General features: G+C 43.4%; 1 protein-coding gene across 2 annotated transcripts; it reads left to right on the top strand.

Annotated features, from left to right (window-relative positions):
• The first annotated feature begins 1,148 nt into the window (after nucleotides 1-1,148).
• On the top strand, nucleotides 1,149-21,724 carry fxr2 (FMR1 autosomal homolog 2). Of its 2 annotated transcripts, none has more exons than XM_085400441.1 (17): nucleotides 1,149-1,867; nucleotides 5,144-5,196; nucleotides 8,863-8,956; nucleotides 10,261-10,332; nucleotides 11,443-11,591; nucleotides 11,756-11,849; nucleotides 13,377-13,493; nucleotides 13,586-13,756; nucleotides 14,846-14,924; nucleotides 15,043-15,152; nucleotides 15,625-15,711; nucleotides 16,930-17,146; nucleotides 17,279-17,458; nucleotides 17,917-18,108; nucleotides 18,230-18,334; nucleotides 18,436-18,524; nucleotides 19,015-21,724. In XM_085400441.1, the coding sequence occupies exons 1-17, from the start codon at nucleotides 1,817-1,819 to the stop codon at nucleotides 19,123-19,125; spliced, it is 1,971 nt and encodes a 656-aa protein (XP_085256567.1). In that variant the 5' UTR covers nucleotides 1,149-1,816; the 3' UTR covers nucleotides 19,126-21,724. The 2 variants fall into 2 exon arrangements, with proteins under 2 accessions (XP_085256567.1, XP_085256566.1); XM_085400440.1 differs by having other exon boundaries at nucleotides 1,150-1,867; nucleotides 15,043-15,200.
• Nucleotides 21,725-21,949: the final 225 nt, after the last annotated feature.

The raw sequence follows: 21,949 nt of genomic DNA, 5'->3' as shown, positions 1-21,949 counted from the left end.
AAGTTAGGTGGAGAGGGTGTTCATTGGACAGAGATGGGGCTCTCGTGTTTTCATGCTGACTGTCAGTCTCCTCGTCCTTAAGATGATTTTGTTTTCGTGCCCTGGGCTTGTATGATCACCTCGCACCACGGCGGTTGCTGGCAGCGGAACTAACATCGCTTTGAACCTCCAAGGAGATATGATATTAGAAGCAGATGTCTCGTTGTGCTTTAATAAATGACAATCAAGTTTTTACATTCCACTAAATTTGGGGGATTTTTGGCTGTGGGATTTCTCCTGCTTGCTTTTTCTGTTTTTGATTATACAGCAAAGAAAATGGATTCAAAGACGTGGAAATATCCTTCTACATGTCAAGCAGAACATTACTAGCAGGGGGTGATTGGCAGGACTATGGCGCACACTGCCCTGTTTATTTACAGGCAATAAAACCCAGTATGTTCATCACTGTTAAAGTAGATTATTTATTTATTCTTTTATTGGGCCTGTCAAGTCTTTACAGGCTACATCAGCCCCTGTATTTATCAGTTTCTCTTCCATACATATTATATGTACATATGGGGCTGCACAATACTGGTATTCTTGTAGAGTGTCTTTTCCACATGAACTCTGACTTCTCATGTTTGCTTCTCGCAGCTGTTTCCTCGCAACAGTCCCTGTCCATATCTGGTCTTCTCAGTGAAGGATTTCTTACCTAAGATTTGCCAACACTGCGTGTACTTCTCTCCCAGTAAGCGTTAGCCAGCTTTAAACTTTGTGGATCTCCACTGGACGGAAAGGTTTGCGTTTCCAGTCTCAATGTGGCTGTTTCAACAGAGTAATGTAACTTTGAATGGTCCACAAATAGTAACTTCACTCTACTGCTGTTTACACAATAACTAGTGGTCCTCACTCATCAATGAGTGGGCAAATTTAGACATGGGAGCCAGTCAATTCGAGTAAAATTGTAACTGACAAGGGATAAAACCAATGGATTGTGCTGGGATGCGACTCTATGGGTGTGATTGGTTGCGCTTATAGACCAGCCCTTATTCGCTTGATCAATTAATGAAAGCTAAAGCTAACCGACAGCTACTTCGGCCAATTATAACGTTGGACTTCCCGGTAGGTGGGTCTCCGTGTAGAGGGGTGGGGTGTTCGAGGTCATTCAGTCCCTCTCTGATTCACTCTATCGGCGTGTGTGTGTGTTGAGGGAACGGGTAGTTGGAGTAAGGAATCGCCGGGCGCTAGTGCATCACGAATGCTTTTTTTTGGGAAAGAAACGCCGCTGAAAAATTACACCATAGACCGAAGAAGCGACCCCCGGTGACGACTTCTGTGAAAAGAATCTTTTCAACGCAGCGACTGCGCCACACGCACAGCCAGGCAAACGCAGCCGGGCTATCAAATGTTAGCCTACTAGCATCCCTGAAAACAGACGGGATCAAGGTGTTGATAGCTAGCCTCCCAGCTAATTGCCCATCAGCTAGCATCCTCAGCGGTAGCATCATTAGCTCGTTTCTCCTCGCGCACGTCGAGACCTCGCCATCGCTCGTGGCGGTCCCTTTTAGGTCGCGGCAATCAAATCCGACACTGAGACAAAAACAGAGAGCGGTTCCTCCTCACTGGTGCTGGAGACGGCGTCTGCGTTGCATTAGTTGACACCATCACACCCAACCCCATCACCTCTGCCCCTCTTCCTCCACCCGAAACACTGGAAATCCACAAGCGGCCGGGTAGCGGCGAGGGGCCGGCGAAGCTGGGGGTGGTAACGCTACCGGACTCGCAGGGAGTCACAGCGGCTACAGACAAGCACAGCCGTGGGGATCTACCGACAAGTATGGACGGGCTGGCCGTGGAAGTTCGCGGCTCGAACGGGGCCTTCTACAAGGTAACCAGGTTACAAACGTAGTTTCTAGCTGTCCCAGTTAAAGTTTTGTTTCCTTCTCAAAACGTTAGGTTTCGCTCTTCTGAGCTCAGCTCTCGCTAACTGGTACTCTGCTAATGCTAGCGTGGGTCCACTCCTGACGAACAGGGATGGTTTTGCGTTCAATTAGGGCTGGCCATTGTGGTGTAGGCAGCTAGCCGTAGCTAGCAGTTAGGCTAGGCACACTTGACATCACCATGCATGGCCTATGTGTGTTCATTTTCTTTTATCACATGTCAGCGTGAAAACACGCTGTAAACAGTTTTGAAGCGACACACGGCAGGTCCGCTAATGAAACCCTGGATGGAAACATTTAAAAAGGGCAGCGAGCTGCTGATCAGACAGCTGTTGTGCAGCTCCTACGTGCAAGTGTGATGTGATGCTACATCAAAGCTCACATTCTTCATAATTGCTTTGTAGCCCAGCCCAGGTTTCAGCTACAGCGCTGTCTCATGTTTATTGCCCTGACTGACGCTTTTGGTTTCAATTCTGCCTGATTTTAAACAGAAAGATCACTTTCACATGCAGACACATGACTTCAGGTCTTTGTTGTTGCTGTGTCACAGCTTGTTTACGACGTAACATTAAGATGGCAGCCAAACTATACTATCAAGCATGTTTTGGTTTGTTTTTTTTCTCAGATGTCTTAAGTGGTCAGGCTCACAGGTTTGGTTCTGCGAGAGATTGTAAGGTTTAAGGGGCAGCTTCAGACTGAGGAGACACTAAACCGTTTTGGGGGATAGGGAAATAAACCCTACTCACCCTCACCAACTCTGTCTAGTTTTAGAGAACATCTTTGATTCAGCTTTTTAGATAGCCCATTTCTTTGCCTGCGTCTTCAGTCTTTTTTTTCCTCAACCTTTCAGCTGGCCGGTGGAGCACATGGTGGGTTAGTGATGACCCTATATTTACCCTCCTCATGCTGCCTCACCTGTTGTTCTGGTTTACGGGGTGACAGTTTGGCTCTGGCGTCAAACACTTTCCACGAAACTCTGCTGTGTCCATTATTTCACAGCTCTTTCGGCCGATGTCATTGACACATAGCTGCGATTCTCTTTAGTGTATATTTTTGCCCTTGATGGAGGTGAGTGGGGTGAAAGCTTTGCTACTTTCCTCCTTTCCTGTCGTGATTGGCACATGGGTATAAAAGGATTTTATTCAATTCCACCACCATTCACCCCGTTACCACTTTGTTTTCTGTTGAGCTATGAATGGGCATCGTGTTTATTAAAGTGTCAGGAAAGTGGCACTCTATATGGTTTCTTTTGCAGCAGAAAACACAATGGGAAAACTGAGAAGACTAATTTTTAAACATTGTGACATTCCCTTTTTTCTCTATGTCACTGAAGCTTGTGCATTAAACTGCCTTCTTTTCATCTATTTATATTTTATTATAAGCCCAGTCTGATCAGTGGCTGGTTATATTGAAAAATCTGTGAGAGGAATATTGCAGACCTGGCATCTTTTCTCCAAATGATCTTAGTGACCACATGTGTGTGCTGGCCTAAGGCTGAAGTGTGGACACGGGCAACTGTAGTACAAACCTAGCAGTGCCTTGTGTAAGGGGCAGTTAACTTGACAGGGCATGCACACAGCTGTCTCACCACATGTGATCTGTGGAAACTGAAGGGTGATTACTTTGTAACTCCGATCGGTTGGCATTGCTGACTTCTGTGATAAAGGCCAATCTGCTCTGAAGCTGGAACCCTGCGATGACGTATAGTATAGAGGGATGGATGGTGTGAATGCTAACCAGGACCTTCTCAAAACTGAGGCAGTGGTGGTTAGCATTAATATCTGAGAGTAGACTGCAAAAAAATAAAAATGGTGTGACATCTATGCAACCAAAACCAAAGTGGCTTTAGAAAACTTTTAATGTGGTATCATGTTTCTGTCTTCCTGTATCATGATTCCCGTGTGGAGCTTATGTGTTCTCAGCATTTCCGTACCCAGGGCGCACACCCACACTTTGTTAAATTATTTAATAATTAATGCTATACATACTTTGTGACAGTAAATAATGGAGCACAAATCAGTTGCATCTCCAGTAATTGTCTTATCTTGCGGCTAGACCACAGCTGTGTCGTCTTGGATTGAAGGTACAGACTTAATTTCTGCTCTGCAGCCTTGATGAGCTACAGTGTAGCAGGTACTGGTGAAAGATGCCCCTCCAACACCAGAACCAGAACTATGTCACCGTTTGCTGCAGTCTAAGTCAGCAGGCTTGGATTTTGTCCTGTAGCCGGATGACATCAAACTGCTGCAACAGTGACCTGACCATCTAGCTGTAGGGAAAGTTGAAACAGAAAGGATCGAAGGCAAACTTTGAAATAAAAATGAATCTTGTAATTTATACTTAAATTAGGTTTTTTTTGATAGGTATTTTTGTTTTTAATTCATAATCAATGAGAAACAAAATACTGCGGTATAAATTTATACCTCAGTATTTTGGAGCATCAGGATCTCCCTCGTGTCTAAACATTTATTTTATCCAGGTTCAGGTCAACATTAGCATCTTTCCAGCAGGTGAATCCCCACCCCCTACAGTACAAACCATCAAGAATACTTGTACAACCCCTCTGTCCCATATATGGTCGTGTCACACCGAGAGACGTGACACACCCACACCACAAATGGGGAGTAGGTTGCTTAAAATTTATGGCATGCTGAGACAGATCTGTGGACAGCCATGATGGACGAGTAGTAGGTTAAAGTGATCTCTCGTAATGGGCAGGCAAATGATTGTCCCCTATAGGCTGGCCCGGATGCCTGTACACGCACTCATTTGAACAGTCCTGTGTAAAATTGTTGTCTTTAAATCTCCCACACAAACACACAGTGAAGAGGGCTCGCTTCTGGATTTTAATTCTGTTGTTGTTTGCGCGTGTGTGTGTGTATGTGTATGTGTGAGAGAGAGGGAGTGAGCGTGCGTGTGAGAGATTTCCCGGCTGTCTGTGCTGTCAGGAGGAGTCAGTGTTCCTCGTCACTTTATCCAACACAGAATTCACAGCCAGAGAATTGTGTCAGCGATGTGATGTCTTGGCTTCTAAAAAAGCCCAAGATGCGCTTTTTTTTTTTTTCCCTTTTGTATTTCCAGTCACAGTATCAGTCTAACATTGCTCACAGCCGCCTGTGTTGTTTACATGTACACAAAAAAAAAATTCAAATGCTCACAGCCCCACCCATCTGTCTTTCTGTTGTGCATTCATGGGAATAAAAATTCTCTCTTTTGTCTTTTAGGGTTATATCAAAGATGTCCACGAAGACTCGCTCACAATTGTGTTTGAAAACAAGTAAGTATGCTCTTCCTGTGCACCTCTCCTGTTTAGCCTTAGCTGCAGTATGCCTGGTTTAGGATGTTGCAAGGCATCAAAAATTGTCCTGTTCAGCACCTGTGTTTGGCATGCAGCTGTCCATACATGTCTCTAACAGTTTTTTCACCTCCTGCTCTAACCCCCACCTCTCGCACCACCACCCTGGTGGCATGCTTTCCTATATTCCAAGCCCCACCTACTGTCCCCTTCTACCACCCCTCCACCACCCAACTCGTCCCTCTTTATCTACTTGGCTCAGCGTGTAGATCAGGGAGCTCCTAAAAATAGTGACCCATGGTATGTGCTTCGGGAGGGGTGGCAACAGGGTGGCCTGTGTCATTTTTGGGATCCATCCTTCCTTCTCCTTTTACTTTCCCTTAGCACACGTAGTTGTTGGAGCAGCTGGTTGTATAAGATGGTGAATGAACTGTACACGTTTTTGGTCTATAGTGAAAGATGAGACCCATTTGGGGTCACCACAATTTGGTTGTGAAAGAAAATCAATGAGAAGCCCGGAATAAATTTTTTTTTTTTTTTTTTAATAAATGTCATTTTCTGTTGTTTGTGATTAGAATATAAATGTTAAAAAAGGATGACTCATTTTGAAGGGTCCCTACTCATCCTTATTCTAAAAGGCATTGAATTCATCAATCTAAAAATAAATCTTTAATAGAAGCAAAAGGTCTTACATAAATCCATCAAAGGTCTTAAAAAGAATTAAGACTTGGTTAGTGGAAAATATTTTTTGTTCTGATGTTGACTGATTTAAATTTGCACTGAAAATCGTGACTTGGTTGCTTAAGGCAGATGCACTTTGCTGTCTGCTATCTACCAACAGAATGAATGGGGAGGCAAAACTGATGAAAATATCAAACTATTCAACCAAGTGTTTCAAGTTTAAGTTTACTACACATTTGAACCCCAAGGCAATCAGAAGTACTTCATAAAATGTAACAGTCTATGAGCTAAGTTGAGAAGCATGAGACGGTGTAAGGGCACTTATAATTAAATTTATGGTTTAAATTTAACCAATAAAACAATTAGAAAAGGAGTAAAGGTAAAGCACAGTTTAAGAAGTTAGTTATTAATTTATTTAATAGTGGTAAACAAAGTGCCTCAGGCTTAATTTGAAAGGTCTGAGTTAATAATAATAATAATAATAATAATGGATACTTTATTGATCCCCATGGGGAAATTACTTGTTTTTCTCTGCATTTGACCCATTCACTCAGTGAAGCAGTGGGCAGCCCACTAAGCAGGCGCCCGGGGAGCAGTGTGTAGGGACGGTACCTTGCTCAGGGGTACCTCAGGGTAGCCGTAGTTGCAGCAGTTTGCAGTTTCTGGGAGTTCATTGATAATTTGTTCGGCATAAAAACTAAACATTGCATCTCCATGTTTAATTTTGACTGAGCATAAATGAAACTGGCCCTCGATGACCTGCAGAGTCTGTATGGTTCATAATGTAGCAACTGAAATGTTCACAACTTAAGGATGGGAAGTAGTCTTAAGTCAACCTTTAGCCGTCAACCCATCAAGGCTTTATAAACCAGCGGCTTTCAGATAACTTCTTTGTTTTGGCATCTTGGGAGCCAAGGTAGCGAAATTCTGTGCAGGTTACCAGTTCGAGATGTTCCAAGCCAACGAGTGAACCACACAAGTTAAATACCCTATGCCTCTAACTCAAAGAAAGTGAGGTTATTTTTAATTGAATTTAGAATAACTGAAATCCTTACAAAAATCTGGACTCTAACCTTTCTTAATCTGAAAGGATTCTGCTTTAATAGAGTGGCGTTCACAGCTGCAAGCCTTTCAATGGACTGGACTGAATGAATATTTGTTTCTCTGTTTATCACACATAAAGGCAAAATCAATTGTGCAGTTGATAAAGATGAAATAGACTATTATTTTTTTAAAAACGTTATTTAACCAGGAAGTGAAGTGCTTGATAAGCCTCTTGCCAGAGTTCCTGATCTGACACGTGCAACATTAACTCTGTTTTTATTTCCAATGGTGTGAAAAAAGGGATCTCCCGGCGAGAACCTGCGTAAGCAAGGACACGTGCACAGTTATTCTATCAGTGTATGGAAGCATCAGCATTTTGTACAGTAACCAACCACTCTGTTAGATGCATCTCTTCAGCTCCTCATTAACAGATATCTAATTGGTCAATTACATGGCAGCAAGTAAATTTATATAGGCATTTAGACTTTGTCAGGTAACCTGGTGAAGTTCGAGCGTTTGAATGGGAGATGAAAGGTGATTTAAGTGATTTTTAACATGGTTTGTGCTGGATGGGCTGTTCTGAGCGTTTCACAAACTGCTCATCTACTGGTATATTCCTCACAGCCATCTCTAGGCTTTACAGAGACTGGTCAGAAAAAGTAAATATTCAGTGACCCAATGCAAGAGGTTTTTGTTTTGTTTTGTTTTTTTTGTGTGTGGCCTTTTTCAGCCTTACTGCACAACGCAGTGAAGAGTGACAGGAAAGCGGAGGGAGGGAGGGAGGGAGGGGGAGGAGAAAGGGGAAGACATGTGGCAAAGGGCCACGGGTCAGACTCAAATCCGGCCATTCGCCCTGCTCGTCCCGGTGCAAGAGGCCTTTGGGTGAAAATGCTTTGTTGAAATCAGAAGACGATGGCCAGAGTGTTACACAACAATAGAATGGCAACAGTAACTAGTAATAACTGCTTGTTCAAGCAAGGTATGCATAACCTGATGAACCTTGAAGCACACAGGCTACAGCAGCAGAAGACCACACCAGGTGCATCTCCTGCCAGCTAAGAACAGGAAACTGAGGCTGCAGTTAGCACAGGCTGACCGATGGCAGATTAGAGAAAATTGGAAAATCACTGCGGAGTCCAAGACTGAGGAGTCTTGGATTTGGTAGGGCATAAACAAAAGGATGGATCCCATCCTGCCTTGTGTCAGGGAGTCTAACCCAATATTAGCAAGGTGTATCAAAGAGAGTGGCTGGTGAGTGTGGTTTGGTTGGTTTGTTGTAGCTCAAGTATAGTACAGCTGGATTTTGTGCTTATGTTGTTCTATTACACAAACACGAACAACAAGTCTTGATACTCTTTGTCCTGGGGTGACTGTAGAGGATAAAAATTTAAACATCAGGATATTTGTATGCCTTTGGTTTGTTTTGTTATAGATGTTAAAGCATTGTTGCTACTTTCTATAATAAAAGCTCCACCCACACCACATAATAAAGCTCCACCCACAAAAAACAAAACAAAACACAAAGGAGGATGGAAGCTCTCAAAAGAAAAGTCCTATAAAAACTTAGTTGAGAGATCAAACTGAATGAGCTGCTATATACTGTATATTAATCTCAAGCTTTAGGTTTTGCAAGTCTTTCACTTTTCTGCTTCTGAGTCATTTTTAAATTCTTGTTGAGTGTAAAATGACAACTTTTCCACTTACTGACCAGCCACGGTCCCTGGGCTTCCTCATTAAACCTAATGAACCTTTAAAACTGTTATTGTTATTATGTCTGTAAATGTGCTACACAGCAGTGAGTGGGTAATACGTACCCATACCATTACAATCCGAGTGTGACGTGACTTAGAAGAGCTTCAGCCAACAGCGTTTCATTTACCTGTGATTGTCGGTAGGTTGACAAGTGTTTTGTCTCCTCCACAGCTGGCAGCCAGAGAGACAGTTGCCCTTCAGTGACGTGCGGTTGCCTCCTCCAGCCGACTATCACAAGGAAATTGGTGAAGGAGAGGAGGTGGAGGTGAGGCCTGGCTCTTTGCATATGTCTGACTCAGCTCATACACATAAATTTTCCGACATTATGTCTCAAGGCCTTGTTTTTCACTCCGACAGTCAGATAATTATTCGCCGATACTTTTCACCTGTCGTTTCAAAAATCCTGGAAAATTCTGAAGTCTTTGATAGGTACACATTTTAGATCACATATACTTTTTTCCACATTATTAATTGGAAGTACTTACAGTTTATGTTATGTGATGTATATTATCACATAGTCTGCTATACACCCAGTGATTTCAGACATGACCTGAGTTCCTGAGGCTCATTTAAAAAGCCTGAAGTTTGAATCATGGATCTTGATATAATGATTAAATACGTTACAGGTCACATCTAAAACACGTTGTATATAAAATGTGTGCATATGTGTTTCTATTGCTGTGGGTGATGTTGTATTCAGACCCAATAAACGTGTTTTTGACCGTTTCTCTAACAGCCAATGAAAGAAGCAGTTCCTTCCAAAGTTAATCCGCTAGCTGGAATCATTTAACAGTAACAAACAGGAAGTTGTATAAAAAGCATCAAATACTGTGTGGCAGAGTTTATTGGACTGTTGAATATGTGCTTATCCATCAAGTAACTGTTTAAATGTGTTGTGTTCAGGCTTTTATAAACATGGTTTGGTCTGCAGTCTTTTACGAAGGACTTAAAAAGCATTTCTAAAACGATAGCATAGATCCAGCCCACACGCTTTTTACAGAGTGACATAGTTAAATTAGAATTTTTGTCACTAATGTGAGTTTAACAATCCTGACTGAGATCTGAGGACCCCGCAGATCATTTAAGTGTTGCATTCGATTGTTTTGAGATGTCTCCATAACTGAAACACGTCCCAGTCGTGGAGACCTCTCATCTGCATCTATTTAGCATTAAGAGTTTTGTTTTTGTTTTCATGGAAATGCAAGTTTAAGGACACGTGGCTCTAGATAAAAAGTACCAGAAATGTCTCGTTGCAACGGTTTTTTAAGGTGTGCCAAAAATCTTTTAAAGTTGGGACTATGGGAGTTATAGATGTGGAATCCACATAATATTAGTGGGAGCTGTTCATACAAGTGTTTCGTTAAGTTTTTACTAACCACTAAACTAATACCTGAGGTGTCTTGGGTTAAATTAGTCCCATTCAAAGTCAAACAGCTTCATTCTCTCTTTTCAAGGTGATGCTTTTTATTTATTTATTTGATTTTTAGTCTTTTTTTTTTTTTTTTTTAAGTGGATGAGCGTGTTTCTGTCTTTTGTCTGTGGTTCAGCTTTTATTCGCTGTCTCTCCAGGTTTACTCCAGGGCCAACGAACAGGAGCCATGCGGCTGGTGGCTGGCGCGGGTCAGAATGATGAAGGGAGAAGTAAGTGTTTGCTGAGAGTAAATCTTTGAACAAGTGAGATAAGTGGGTAAACACACAAACTGAAATTATATTTCCTGCTCTTATATAATAAAGCAAGAGTGACTAGTATGTATAACATCCTCTACCTTTGCGTTTCAAGCCCTGTTTGAACGTCTGCCCATCATTAGACAACACTTCAGTACATTTTAATACACAGTTGTTCTTTTAATCCAGCCTAATCTTTGTTTTGTGGATATGTTGAAAACTCAATAGTTACTTCCTGTTTCTAAGTTCCTGAGGCTTTCACTGAGCTGTTCAGCTGAAAGGAACTATCATAATTGAGAAGACGATATCACGCAGCGGTGATAGAATCCACCTAGGTCAGCTTCCTCTCTGTTTATTAATCAGTAAGCAGTCGTCTTTCACTTTGCCTCTGGCTGTACTGCCAGTAAGTCTTTATGGAGCTCTGAGTACTGCAGTATGCTGTGTGTAAAATAAATATAGGCCAGTAGTAAGAAGTGCTGCTGGGTAATGGGCCCAAAGAGTTTGTCCTAATCGACTCTGACATTGTACATTCAAATTACCTGTCCCGTTCACTCTGTGTGTCTTCTGCACCCTGACCTATCGTGTCAAAGTGGATTTGCACGGGACCAGTCTTTTTAAAATTTTTCAGATAATTACAAGGAGCTCTGACTCTCAGGCACCAGCTGCAGGTTGAATAGTGGGTCAGTGGGATATGGAAAGGACAGCTATGCAGGGCTAATGTGCCAAGGGAGCTGCTGCTGCTGCTGTAGTGCTGTTATTTGGAGCAGTCTGATAAGAGCCTGCAGGAATGTCTAGCATTGACTGATGGCTTTAATTCAGTCCTTTGAGCGTGGAGTGTGCAGTGTTGGTCTTGCTGCTGCACTTTTTCTGCACTACTTGTCGTGTTTTTCTGTATCTTTACTCTCATGCATCTTCTTTCACTTGATTTTATGTATATGAAATAGAAGAAAGTAGCAACAGAGTGTAGTTTTATTAGCAGCAAGACGCAGAAGTGCATCTCGAGACATCTTTGACTCCATCGGAGCTTTATATATCTGTGTTTTTGTCTACTTTATTAAAAATCTGTATCTCCCGTGTTGTTTTCAGTTCTATGTGATCGAATATGCGGCGTGCGACGCCACGTACAACGAGATAGTCACGTCAGAGCGCATCAGGCCTCTAAACCCCAACAGCCCTGCCTCTCGAAACACCTTCCACAAGATCCCCATCCCCGTCCCAGAAGACCTGAGGGACATGTGAGTCCTGCATATAAACAACCCCTCACTCATGCCTCTACACATCCAAGCACTTTGCTCCCTTAGAGTTCTCATATGTTGTCAGCAATCATGCGTGTAATGATGATTCGGTGCTGCCAAACGAATAACGAGATCGACCCTGCTCTGGATTGTTTTATCGACAGCTGTGCAAACGACAACATTCACAAAGACTTCAGGAAAGCAATCGGAGCCAACTGCATCTTCTACAGTGCCCAAACACATGAGCTCATCGTGCTGGTTAGTACTCTGAACACACACTTCAGCAGACGCCTCCTGATCAAGTTAATGGCCTTGTTTTATGTCATCACGTGAAGGAATGATGCAAAGCAGCAGCAAAAAATCTCACTCGCAAATGTGAACATCAGGGAAGGCAGACAGACGAAGAGATGTGAATCCAGATAATGCTGCTAACATTATATGCACAAAAGTACTGTACCGTATACACACACTGCTACTTTGTGACTGAGTGTGTAGACATTCATTCACAAATGTTTGTAAAGGCTATAGGACTGTATACTTCTGCTAATGCTTCTGTATTTAAGAAATATAAGCGATCCCCTGAAAGTAAACAGTTTTAAGTCGAGCTCACTAGATGACTAACTTTTAAAAACATCTTAAAATCCAAACTCCTGGATGTTTGGGCCCAGCGTAGGGATATTTGAATCATGGAATAATTCAACTACAACTGTGTCATAGTGATGGCAAAGAGTTTACATTTCAGCTCCAGAAAGAGCATTTTAGCAGTGCTTTGGATTGTGGTCAATAAAGAGAAGTGTGAATCGTAAATTGCGAAGACCTTAAGTCTTATAAATTTGCTAGAGCTGAATAACTTTACCAGAAAAAAGTCTGGCCACACAGCAGCCGTTCTGCAATGCTTTATTTGGGCAGTTATTTTAAAGCATTATCTCAATTAAAAAAACATCTATGGGCCTGCTAGAGAACTCTGATAAAAGCCACTTAAAAATGTGAAGCCTTTGGCCCAAAATAAACTTTTAAAAACCAAGGGATCATTAACACCGCCCAAAAGATCACTGGCTGCCCTCTCCCCACACTGGAAGTTCTACACAACGCCCACTGTTTTAAAAAGGCCCAAAACATCATAAAAGACACCTCACATCCTGGCCACTCCCTGTTCGAACTGTTGCCCTCAGGCAGACGGTACAGGGCAATCAGAGCAAGGACTAATAGACTCAAACACAGCTGTTATCCAACTGCAATAACACATCTGAATACTACAAAAAAATGTCCATCACGCCACTCTTGTGTTAATCTATGCACGGTCTGAAGCATGTGTGTGGGAATGTATGTGAATGTTTTACTGTTATATCTTATTAGTATTTTAAGTATTCTATCTATTTTATTTATTGAATTTTATTGTTTTATTTATATTTTGATATTGCTAGGGATGATGCAATGATCGGGGACCATTCTTAATTTCGTTGTTCTCATGACAATGACAATAAAGTTTCTGATTCTGATTTAATTTCCCTCTCCTTAAAGTTTGACTTCTACCACCATCTTTTACCGCTGTAGAATTAACCCAAATTTCAGTTCAGGGCTCTCTAATAAGGGGTTCATGCCCTACACATCCCGGATGACTGTCTGTTGTGGTTTAGGAACATGTTTTTCAAAGCATTTCTTGCTCTGGGCATTGAATGTCTGTTCTGTCTGGATCGTCTTTACGAGTCGGTTATGGCTTTTGTTGTATTAGTTTACCTGATTCTGAACCTTTGTTGCCTTGTGTGTCTTATGTTGTGTCTTCAGTCCACAAATGAAACCACAGTAAAGCGTGCAGCTCTTCTGAGCGACATGCATTTCCGGAGCATCCGTACCAAGCTTATGCTAATGTCCCGCAATGAAGAAGCCACCAAACATTTGGAGGTAATACATTCTGTCAACTACATGTGTCTCCCTGATCATTTAAATCCTAGCCATGCATCTTGGCAAGCAACCTTGCGTTTCCCCTCTCCTAGACAAGTAAGCAGTTAGCATCGGCGTACCAAGAGGAGGTGAGGGTCAGGGAGGACCTGATGGGCCTCGCCATCGGCTCCCACGGTGCCAACATCCAGCAAGCGAGGAAGGTGCCTGGTGTTACAGCGATCGAGCTGGAGGAGGAAAGCTGCACGTTCAGGATCTATGGAGAGGTACGCTGGTTAAGGAGGCTTTCTGCTGCTGTTTTTGGAGAAGCAAGCAGGAGAAAACAAATGATCCTTTTTTACATACAGCACTGACAGTTCACTGTTAGTGAATGTAGGTGGGCAAATATCATCTGAAGCACTGAAACCATAACATTTGTTTGGTTCTCTTTTACTATTTTAAAACTTTAATCCTGATTGGATCAATGGAATAACAATTCAGTTGATCCATTCAGGCTGTTGCCAGAGTGAGATGGCAATTATAGGCTAATTAGCGACATGAGGTGATTTATTGGATGTAGGGATGTCTTAAAACATAAGATTATGAGTGATGGATTGAGAATATTGACTCTTCACAGTTTTTGCCAGTGCGTAGAAATGCAGAGAAACTAAACTGCCTGCTTGTCAAAGTCTGTGTTCAGATTTGGACTTTGGTCACCCCCGCCTGCCCCAGAAGCCACTGGAGATAATAATTTAAAAACATGCATAATAATAATGAAACAGATTTTAATTACTTTATCTAATTAATGTGAGAGTTGCATTAAGCACTAACTTTTTAGATTGTATATTTGGTCACTAGACTTGTGCATGTGGCTGTTATTGAATGAGAGAGGGCAGCACAGCAGGCAGAAGTTAATGAGAACTCGCTAGCTTACAACGAACGGATAAATGCAGAAGTACTGCAAACATCCGAGTCTGAGCAAAGCTGTCAGAGTCCTGGCTAGAGCAGCACTGCTTCCACAGTGTGTCCGTCTTCCCCCCCGACATTCAACCGGTCACAGTAGAATGCTGCACCTCTCTGAGCCTGGTTCTGTAGGAGGGTTCTTCCTGTTAAAAGGGAGTTTTTCCTTCCCACTGTTGCCAAGTGGTTGTTGAAAAGGAGTCATTTGATTCGTGGGATTTTTCTCTGTATTACTGTAAGGTAGAGACACCTGTTGATGGGATTTAGTGCTGTATAAATAAAATTGAAACTTCATAAGGGCCACGGTTCTTTTTTAGTGCAGAATAATGCACTGAAACGGAATAAAAACTTTTTGCTGTGCATACTTTCATTTTGGTTCTTATGTGCCGTACACTGCATTGTTTGTGTTGTTACAGACCCCAGAGGCAGTGAAGCAGGCCAGAGAGTATCTCGAGTTCAAGGAAGACTACTTTCAGGTACCCAGGAACCTTGTAGGTGAGTGAACAACATAACATTCCTGAGTTCATTTTGCTGCTGACATTCTGCTTCATCACCACACCATATTCCTGATTGGAACATTCTTTACACCCTTTCCGCTTTCCCCGTTGCGCAGGCAAAGTCATCGGCAAAAACGGCAAAGTCATCCAGGAGATTGTGGACAAGTCGGGCGTGGTCCGTGTCAGGATCGAGGGAGACAACGACAAAAAGCTTCCCCGCGAGGAGGTAGGCAGGCAGGGGGCTGGCAGGGACGACACTGCCAGCAGCAAAGAGGTGAATGGACCGATCGGCTGCTCTCCCAGACCCTCCTATAACCTCCCCAACCCTCCCCCCTCCACCATCCATCTTCCCTCGTCTCTCCAATCAGAAAAGCTACTTAACTGCAGCAGCGTGCAAGCGTCCCATGTGCTGTCTGCTTTGACTCTGTTCGTTCTGCTGCTGCTTTGTATCTTGTTTTGTCACAGAGTTTGCTTTGCTTTCCACACACAGCCCACTGCACAGCATATATGTTATACTGGGCTGGTTAGCCAACTGTGGTCTGATGGGTTGGTATGCTCCTGTTGAGTGTGCAATTTAAGTATATAGTTGCTCATTGTTTAAACTGATGATTATCTGTTTCCTTTCTTTAAAGAAAAAAAAAAAAAAAAAAAAGACCTTCAGCTTTTAATTCCTCCCCCACTCTCTGCTGTTGTTTCAGGGCATGGTTCCCTTTGTGTTTGTGGGAACCAAGGAGAACATCAGCAACGCTCAGGCTCTGTTGGAGTACCACGTGTCCTATCTCCAGGTTTGTCAGTCTTCCATTTTTACCAGTAGATGGCACCACTGCTTTTTGTTTTTTGTCTTTTTTTTGTGACAGAAAAAGATAAAAACAGTGTATTTTCTGTCTCTGCCACCTCGACTTTATTTGAATACATGTGTTCATCCCACAACAATTATTTCTTCTTCTTTGGGAACGTGGAGTAGGTGTGTATCGGTCACCTGTCTCTCGACTTTCCAGCTCCACATGAGGAAAGCTGCTGAGAGCTCCTTATTTTGCCCTTACCTCATGTGCTTTTATAAATAGCTCCTCTCTACGGGATGGGGTGGAGAGTATGCCTGAGTATAGATTACCAGCTATCTGGACCCTCAGTGTTCAAAAATAACATCAGACCCCCTCCTGTCGCCCCTCCCTTCCTTCACACTTCCCTTGAGGTTCAGCTGTCATTGGTGGAGACAGCTGTCACACCGTGAACTGAGACCTTTCTCCCCACTAAATCCTCCTCTAGATCACCCACTTCTAAACTGCCATTAGTCACCACTGCCCACTCATCTACTATTTAAAAAAAAAAAAAAAAAGCTTTTAATTTATTGAAGGTGTCATCAAATTTGATAAACTGATACCTTTAAGTTTATCCCTGCTGTCAAGTTGTTTTATTAGAGGGCTGTGGGAGAGGTTATCGGTTTATTGGCTGTTGCTTATGTGGTATCCTCTCCAGCAAGATGATACAGAGATCCAACCAACTGGACAATCTCTGCAGAACCACTCAGCATCTGTGACTTGAACTGACTGAGAACATGTGAGCAAGCAGACTGTGGAGCTCTTTGTTATCCTTTAGAGATTTAGTAAAGGGGGGGGGGGTGCATTTCTAAAAGTGTAAAGGCAGCAGTTTGCTTAAAAAAAAGAGACTGTAATTGATGGCAGGCATGCCTGTGTCTGTGTGACAGATACAGCTGCTTGTTCAACCCTCGACTATGAATTAATGTTTATCGCAGTCAGCCGGTCCATCTGTTAAAAATCACTAGGTGAACACAAGTGGGTGTTCTGTGAGAATGCTCAGGTTGAACTTCACCAATTGCTGCCACCTAGTGGTGAGCAGTAGGCTTATTAAGAGAACCAAAGCAAAGCAAGGCCCACAACGGATGGGAGCTCTAGGCCCAACAGAATAATCTTGTGTGAGTGGACTCTTGAGTCCTTTCTGTTCGCGGAACAGGCTCTTAAATGCGATTTGTCCCCGACCTGTAGGAGGTGGAGCAGCTGCGCCTTGAGCGCCTGCAGATTGACGAGCAGCTCCGTCAGATCGGGGTTGGGTACCGCGCGCCTACCGGCCGAACCGGGGGCCCTGGTGTTGATCGAGAGAAAGGCTACCTGACAGATGAAAGCACCAATTCACTCCACACTCGAACCTACGGGGGCCGCGGCAGAGGGCGAAGGGCCTCCAACAGTCAGTACTCCGGATATGGTGAGAGTTACAGAGTTCAAATTTGACTTTAACGTGCGGTTGTAATAATACAATACAGTAATAGTACAACATAAGATTCAGTCATGAAATAAATTAAAAATAATTTTTTATTTGATTGTCTACCTAATGCAGGCACAAACTCTGAGCTGTCCAATGCCTCTGAGCCAGAGGACCTCACCGAGCGAGACCAGAGGCCCCGTGGAATAGGCAACGATGAGAGGGGATCCCGACGGGGTGGTAGGGGCCGAGGATCCAACTCAGGACGAGGTCGCGGAGGGCCAGGATCCAAGCCTTCGAACTCAATCAGCTCAGGTAACCCTCTTTGTACCTAATGACACATATGGCATCTCTTTTCTCCCAAAAGATCATAACAAAGAATGGGAGAAACAATTTTCTTCTCTTTACAGCTGTCTGAAGCCTGAGCTTGCAGCTTACTTGAGCTGACTTCTTTATTTATGACTGCTAAGTTTAACATGAACATCCACCTTAGTAACAGTCTATATAAGAACTTTAAGATTAAGAAACCAAATGTATTTTTGGTGCAAGCAGCTACTGAAGATTTTCCGAGAAGCAGCGGGCAAGCAGTTTTTTGTAATTGAGCCTGAAAGGTGTGGTCCTCTTAATGAAGTGAAGAGGAAAAACCTGAAAAACCTCTAAGCTTCATCCTTCAGTCAGAAAAGGTTTACTGCAGGTCGTTATGTTAAAAATGCACTCATTAAATGGAAGAAATGACACACAAGTGTTAAACTATTGTTTTGTCACCTGAACAGTACTGAAGGACCCAGACAGTAATCCATACTCCCTGCTGGAGGGTGAAGGAGAGCTGGCTGACGCAGACATCAGTGAAGGCATGGGAGACCGCCGCAGACGATCCCGCCGCCGCCGGAACGACCAGGAGCCCAGTGTCATGGACGCAGCTGCAGAGTCGGACAGCCAGGCCGGCCCGAGTGAGAACGGACTAGGTGAGAGTTGCGGTGGTGCGTTCTCCTTGTTGAAACTTGTTGCCGTGCGTTCGTGGTTAGTCGAGCAGAAATCCGAAACTTTTGGAGGGAGATGATCTACATTTTCTAATTTGACTGTTAGATGAAGAAGCCCGGCCTCAGCGCCGCAACCGAAGCCGCCGCCGCCGTAACCGTGGCAACCGCCCAGAGGGAGGTTCAACCAGCCGTGACAGACAGCCAGAAAGTGGTGAGTTGCTGTCCTTTTACTAGTTTAGCTATTTTACTTTCCACTTTCAGAATGAACACACCCCAGCTGCTGTTCTAGCTAACAGACTTCAATGTTTCCAGTGACTGTTGCTGACTACATATCCCGCGCCGAGTCCCAGAGCAGACAGAACCTGCCCCAGAAGGAAAACCACGCTGCCCCTGAGCCCAAGGTACAAGCTGACATATGCACAGACACTATCCCCCCCCACCCCCGATGTTTCGGTTATATATCGGCTACATTTTGAAGTTCATTTTGTCATTTGCGTTCATTCTAAGTGAATGAGGTGATTGATTCACCAGGGGACAGTTCCTCTCACAGAGCAGGCTGAACTTAGCCAGGCTATCTTTGCTTTTGCTGCCATGACAGAAACTAAAACGCCCCTCAGAGATAATCTCTCACAGCATTGGTTATCACCTTTCTTTCTTAACGTTACGTTCACCAAGGCAGCAGAGCAGAACAAGGGCTACTGCAGTTTTAGCTTGTTCATGAGATGAAGCACTCAGGGTGAGGGCAGCTATTATGTACTTAAAAAAAGCATAGTTACACCGTGTTCCCCTCCTGCTTGCAGAAAAATGATCTAATTCTGTGGTAAACAAGGCAGTGATCTCAGCTTTAGCTCAGTGACAATTCTCACTTTGATCTACGTTTTGCACCCACAGGAGAACGGCACCACCGCCAAGAAGGAAGAGCGAACGCCCTCGAAGCGTTCCCCCAGCAAAGGATTGACCTCGCCCAGCGAGACCCTGACCTTGGTCAACGGGGTCTCATAAAGAGACGAGCGAACCCTTGCGAACCCAAGTCTAGAGCAAGACTCCATGGCAAACTCTGTCCCTGCTTGCATTAACTTAAACCTTAAACAGATGAGTGAAAAAGTACCTGACAAAATACCTGAGTTCATACTACGAGAGTGAAAAAGTACAAAAAAACGACAAACGCATCTACTTAAAACCACACGTTAACGGTGTATGCTATCCTATCTATCAGTACTTAGTGCTTATTTAAAAGAAAAAAAAGAGGAAAAAAACAACTAGCTTGCCAAAAAAGAGCTGGTGGATATGACTTGATTTTTAAAAATACTGAAACACGAGAAACAGGACGAGACGTTTTTTTTTTTTTTTGTTGTTGTTGTTGTTTGTTTTTTGTTTTGAACTGTTTGTCTTTATTTCTGTTAATGTTAATTTTGTTCATTGTTTATCACTGGTTTCGACTCGGCGGTCGCTCTCTCAACCAAAACAGACGCATCTCTTTATAACGGTGTTTAAAGTGCACACAGGAGAGATGTAAAGCTGTATGAGCAGACAGTCCGGCTCATGTGACGCCATGTTCGCACACTGAACCTGGGAGTGAAGACGGATTGGAATACAGATAGACATTGTGCCTTGAATTTGAAAAACAAATATATATATATAAACACATAAAACAAAAAAACAAAAAAAACTTGAGTTTTTTTTTTTTTTCCATTAAGTTTGTTTTTGAGGGGAAGAAAATGAGTTCTTCTTCCAGGTTTTTTTTTTTTTTCTGTTTTTGGTTTGAAGGAGAGAACAGATCTGTGAGGGAGTGATGAGGAAAAACAAAAAAAAGAGGATGCAGAAACAGATGGCGTGGGTGGCCGATGTGAGGAAAATTCAATCTGGTGCCAAACGCGAAATTCAAGGCGCTTGTTCTCATTCCGCGTAGAACGGACGGCGTTAGGGGAGGTAAGTGTGGGGGAATGGAAGAGGAGCGGGGTCGGCGCGTGTGTCTGTCTGTGTGTGAACAGTTGAGACATTTGGCAACAACAAAAATTTTAAACAGAGCGGATGACGTGGGGAAAACCTAACGTAGCCCCGAGGGGCGTTGTCACGGCATGCGTCTCTTCCTCCTCTCGCCTGTTTCAGGTCCTTGGAATTGTTCCAGGGCCGGCACCCCGGTGCAGCCCCGCAAACAGGATGGGCTGAGACCAGACCGACCGCACACTTGAACTGTTAAGATTTCGACTTAGAGAGAACTACACCGTGCCTCTTTCTGTGTCAGAGGGGCGGCGGCGCTAGCTTCCAGCCACACTTAGTGTCTTGATTAAAACCACTGCAGTGCACAGCTCCAGACGCACACGAAGGGGGGGGAGGGAGCGCGACCACCTTTTCTGGGACGGGTGCTGCTAGTGACGTGGGGAGGGCCTGGAGACTGCAGACTGTGGGAACGGGACAGCTTAAAATGACATGAGAGCCACACGACACACAGGCCCACATTTACAGGTACACACACACCAGGTCGGCGTGGTTGCCCGCGTAGTGCAAAAGTAGAGGACCCAAAAACTCTGAGCGAGCGAGGTTGTCCGTCTTTTGTACCTGGTGGTTTGGGGTAATTTTTTATTTGTTTTCTTTGTTTTCGGCATATGGAGTAAGAGACGGACTCGAAAACCTCAGCGGCTCTCTGCTCATGTTGTTACTGTTGTCTTGGTTGTCGCTCTCAAGTTCTTTTTGTTGCTCTTTCCACATCGTAGAAAATATGAAATAAAAAACTGAAGTGAAATCAACCTCTTCTGTGGAGATGAACTTTGATTTCTCTTGTCTTGTGAGTTTGCAGTCTATTTTTCTAACTTGCATGGCCATTCGAGTAGTAGGTGGTGCCTGTCCTGTGCATGAGGAAAAAAGGGGTGTTGTTAATCTGACTTACAAAGCCATTGTTTCATTCACTAGAATTGCTGCTAATGTACACACTGAATGTCCAACTAACGTAGAAACTCTACCATGAAGAGAAGAAAAAGAACTATTTGTGACTGATTTTTCTGTTTTTTTTTCTCTCTCCCCCTCCAATACTTATATATCTGCCCAGACCCCCAACCCCCACACACACTCTGTTGGCGGGTACGAGTCAGGAAGGGACCGGTTCCTTTTACTTACAAGTTTTCAGAGTTTCAAAAGTGTTAAATTGTGAAATTACAAAGGGCGACATTGTGCATGACAAGCAAGCATCCACATGACCAAAGGTTTTGAGAGACAGACGAATGGGAGTGTGGTTGACTCAAGATGACCCAGATGCTGCTGTTTTACATTTCTGCTCACCTGTATGTTGTGTTTTTAGAGGATGATCGAACACTTGAGTATTTGTACCTTGGTTCAGTTGCATGTGTGCGAGTGGAGGATGAAGCCTTGCGTGGTATGTTTGTGTTTACCTTTATACCTCATTGTGTGAGTACTGTATTCCCTAATGTATCTGTATCCCTCGCGTCCTGTTGAAAGACTGCTGCGTGTGTGTGTGTGTGTGCGTGCGCGCACGTGCGTCTGCGTGGATGCTGGTTGTACAGTCGACTCCTCACTCTGTCAGATTTTGTCTCTGGTTTTCTCACTCATGTTCTGATGGCAATAAAGGACTTTTCATTGTTTGGTATACATTTTTTTTTTTCTTTTTAACATATACGAAACAAACCACATTAGATTAGGATGTTATGTTGATGCGAGTGTACTTCAGTGTAATAATTAGGGGACGATCACAATGGTGTCTTCTGAGTTGTAAAAAGAAAAATTATGGATGATATAACTGTTCCTACTGCAGTGTTAAATTTGTCCCAGGCTATTTTAAGCAAGCCTATTTTGAATTTAAAGAAGCATCGTC

The sequence above is a fragment of the Rhamphochromis longiceps genome, linkage group LG3 (genome assembly GCF_057381845.1).
Source record: "Rhamphochromis longiceps isolate RC_006_pf linkage group LG3, R_longiceps_female_GT1.1, whole genome shotgun sequence".
NCBI lineage: Eukaryota > Metazoa > Chordata > Actinopteri > Cichliformes > Cichlidae > Rhamphochromis > Rhamphochromis longiceps.
The sequence above is the reverse complement of the archived record's forward strand: the minus strand, read 5'-3'. Positions and strand labels throughout refer to the sequence as shown.

Bases quoted from the DNA above. Each gene is read 5' to 3' on its own strand.
- fxr2 (XM_085400440.1), top strand. From the start codon at position 1,817: ATGGACGGGCTGGCCGTGGAAGTTCGCGGCTCGAACGGGGCCTTCTAC. The intron at 5,197-8,862 runs GTAAGTATGCTC...TCTCCTCCACAG, and splicing joins ACAATTGTGTTTGAAAACAA to CTGGCAGCCAGAGAGACAGT. The intron at 18,525-19,014 runs GTACAAGCTGAC...TTGCACCCACAG, and splicing joins ACGCTGCCCCTGAGCCCAAG to GAGAACGGCACCACCGCCAA.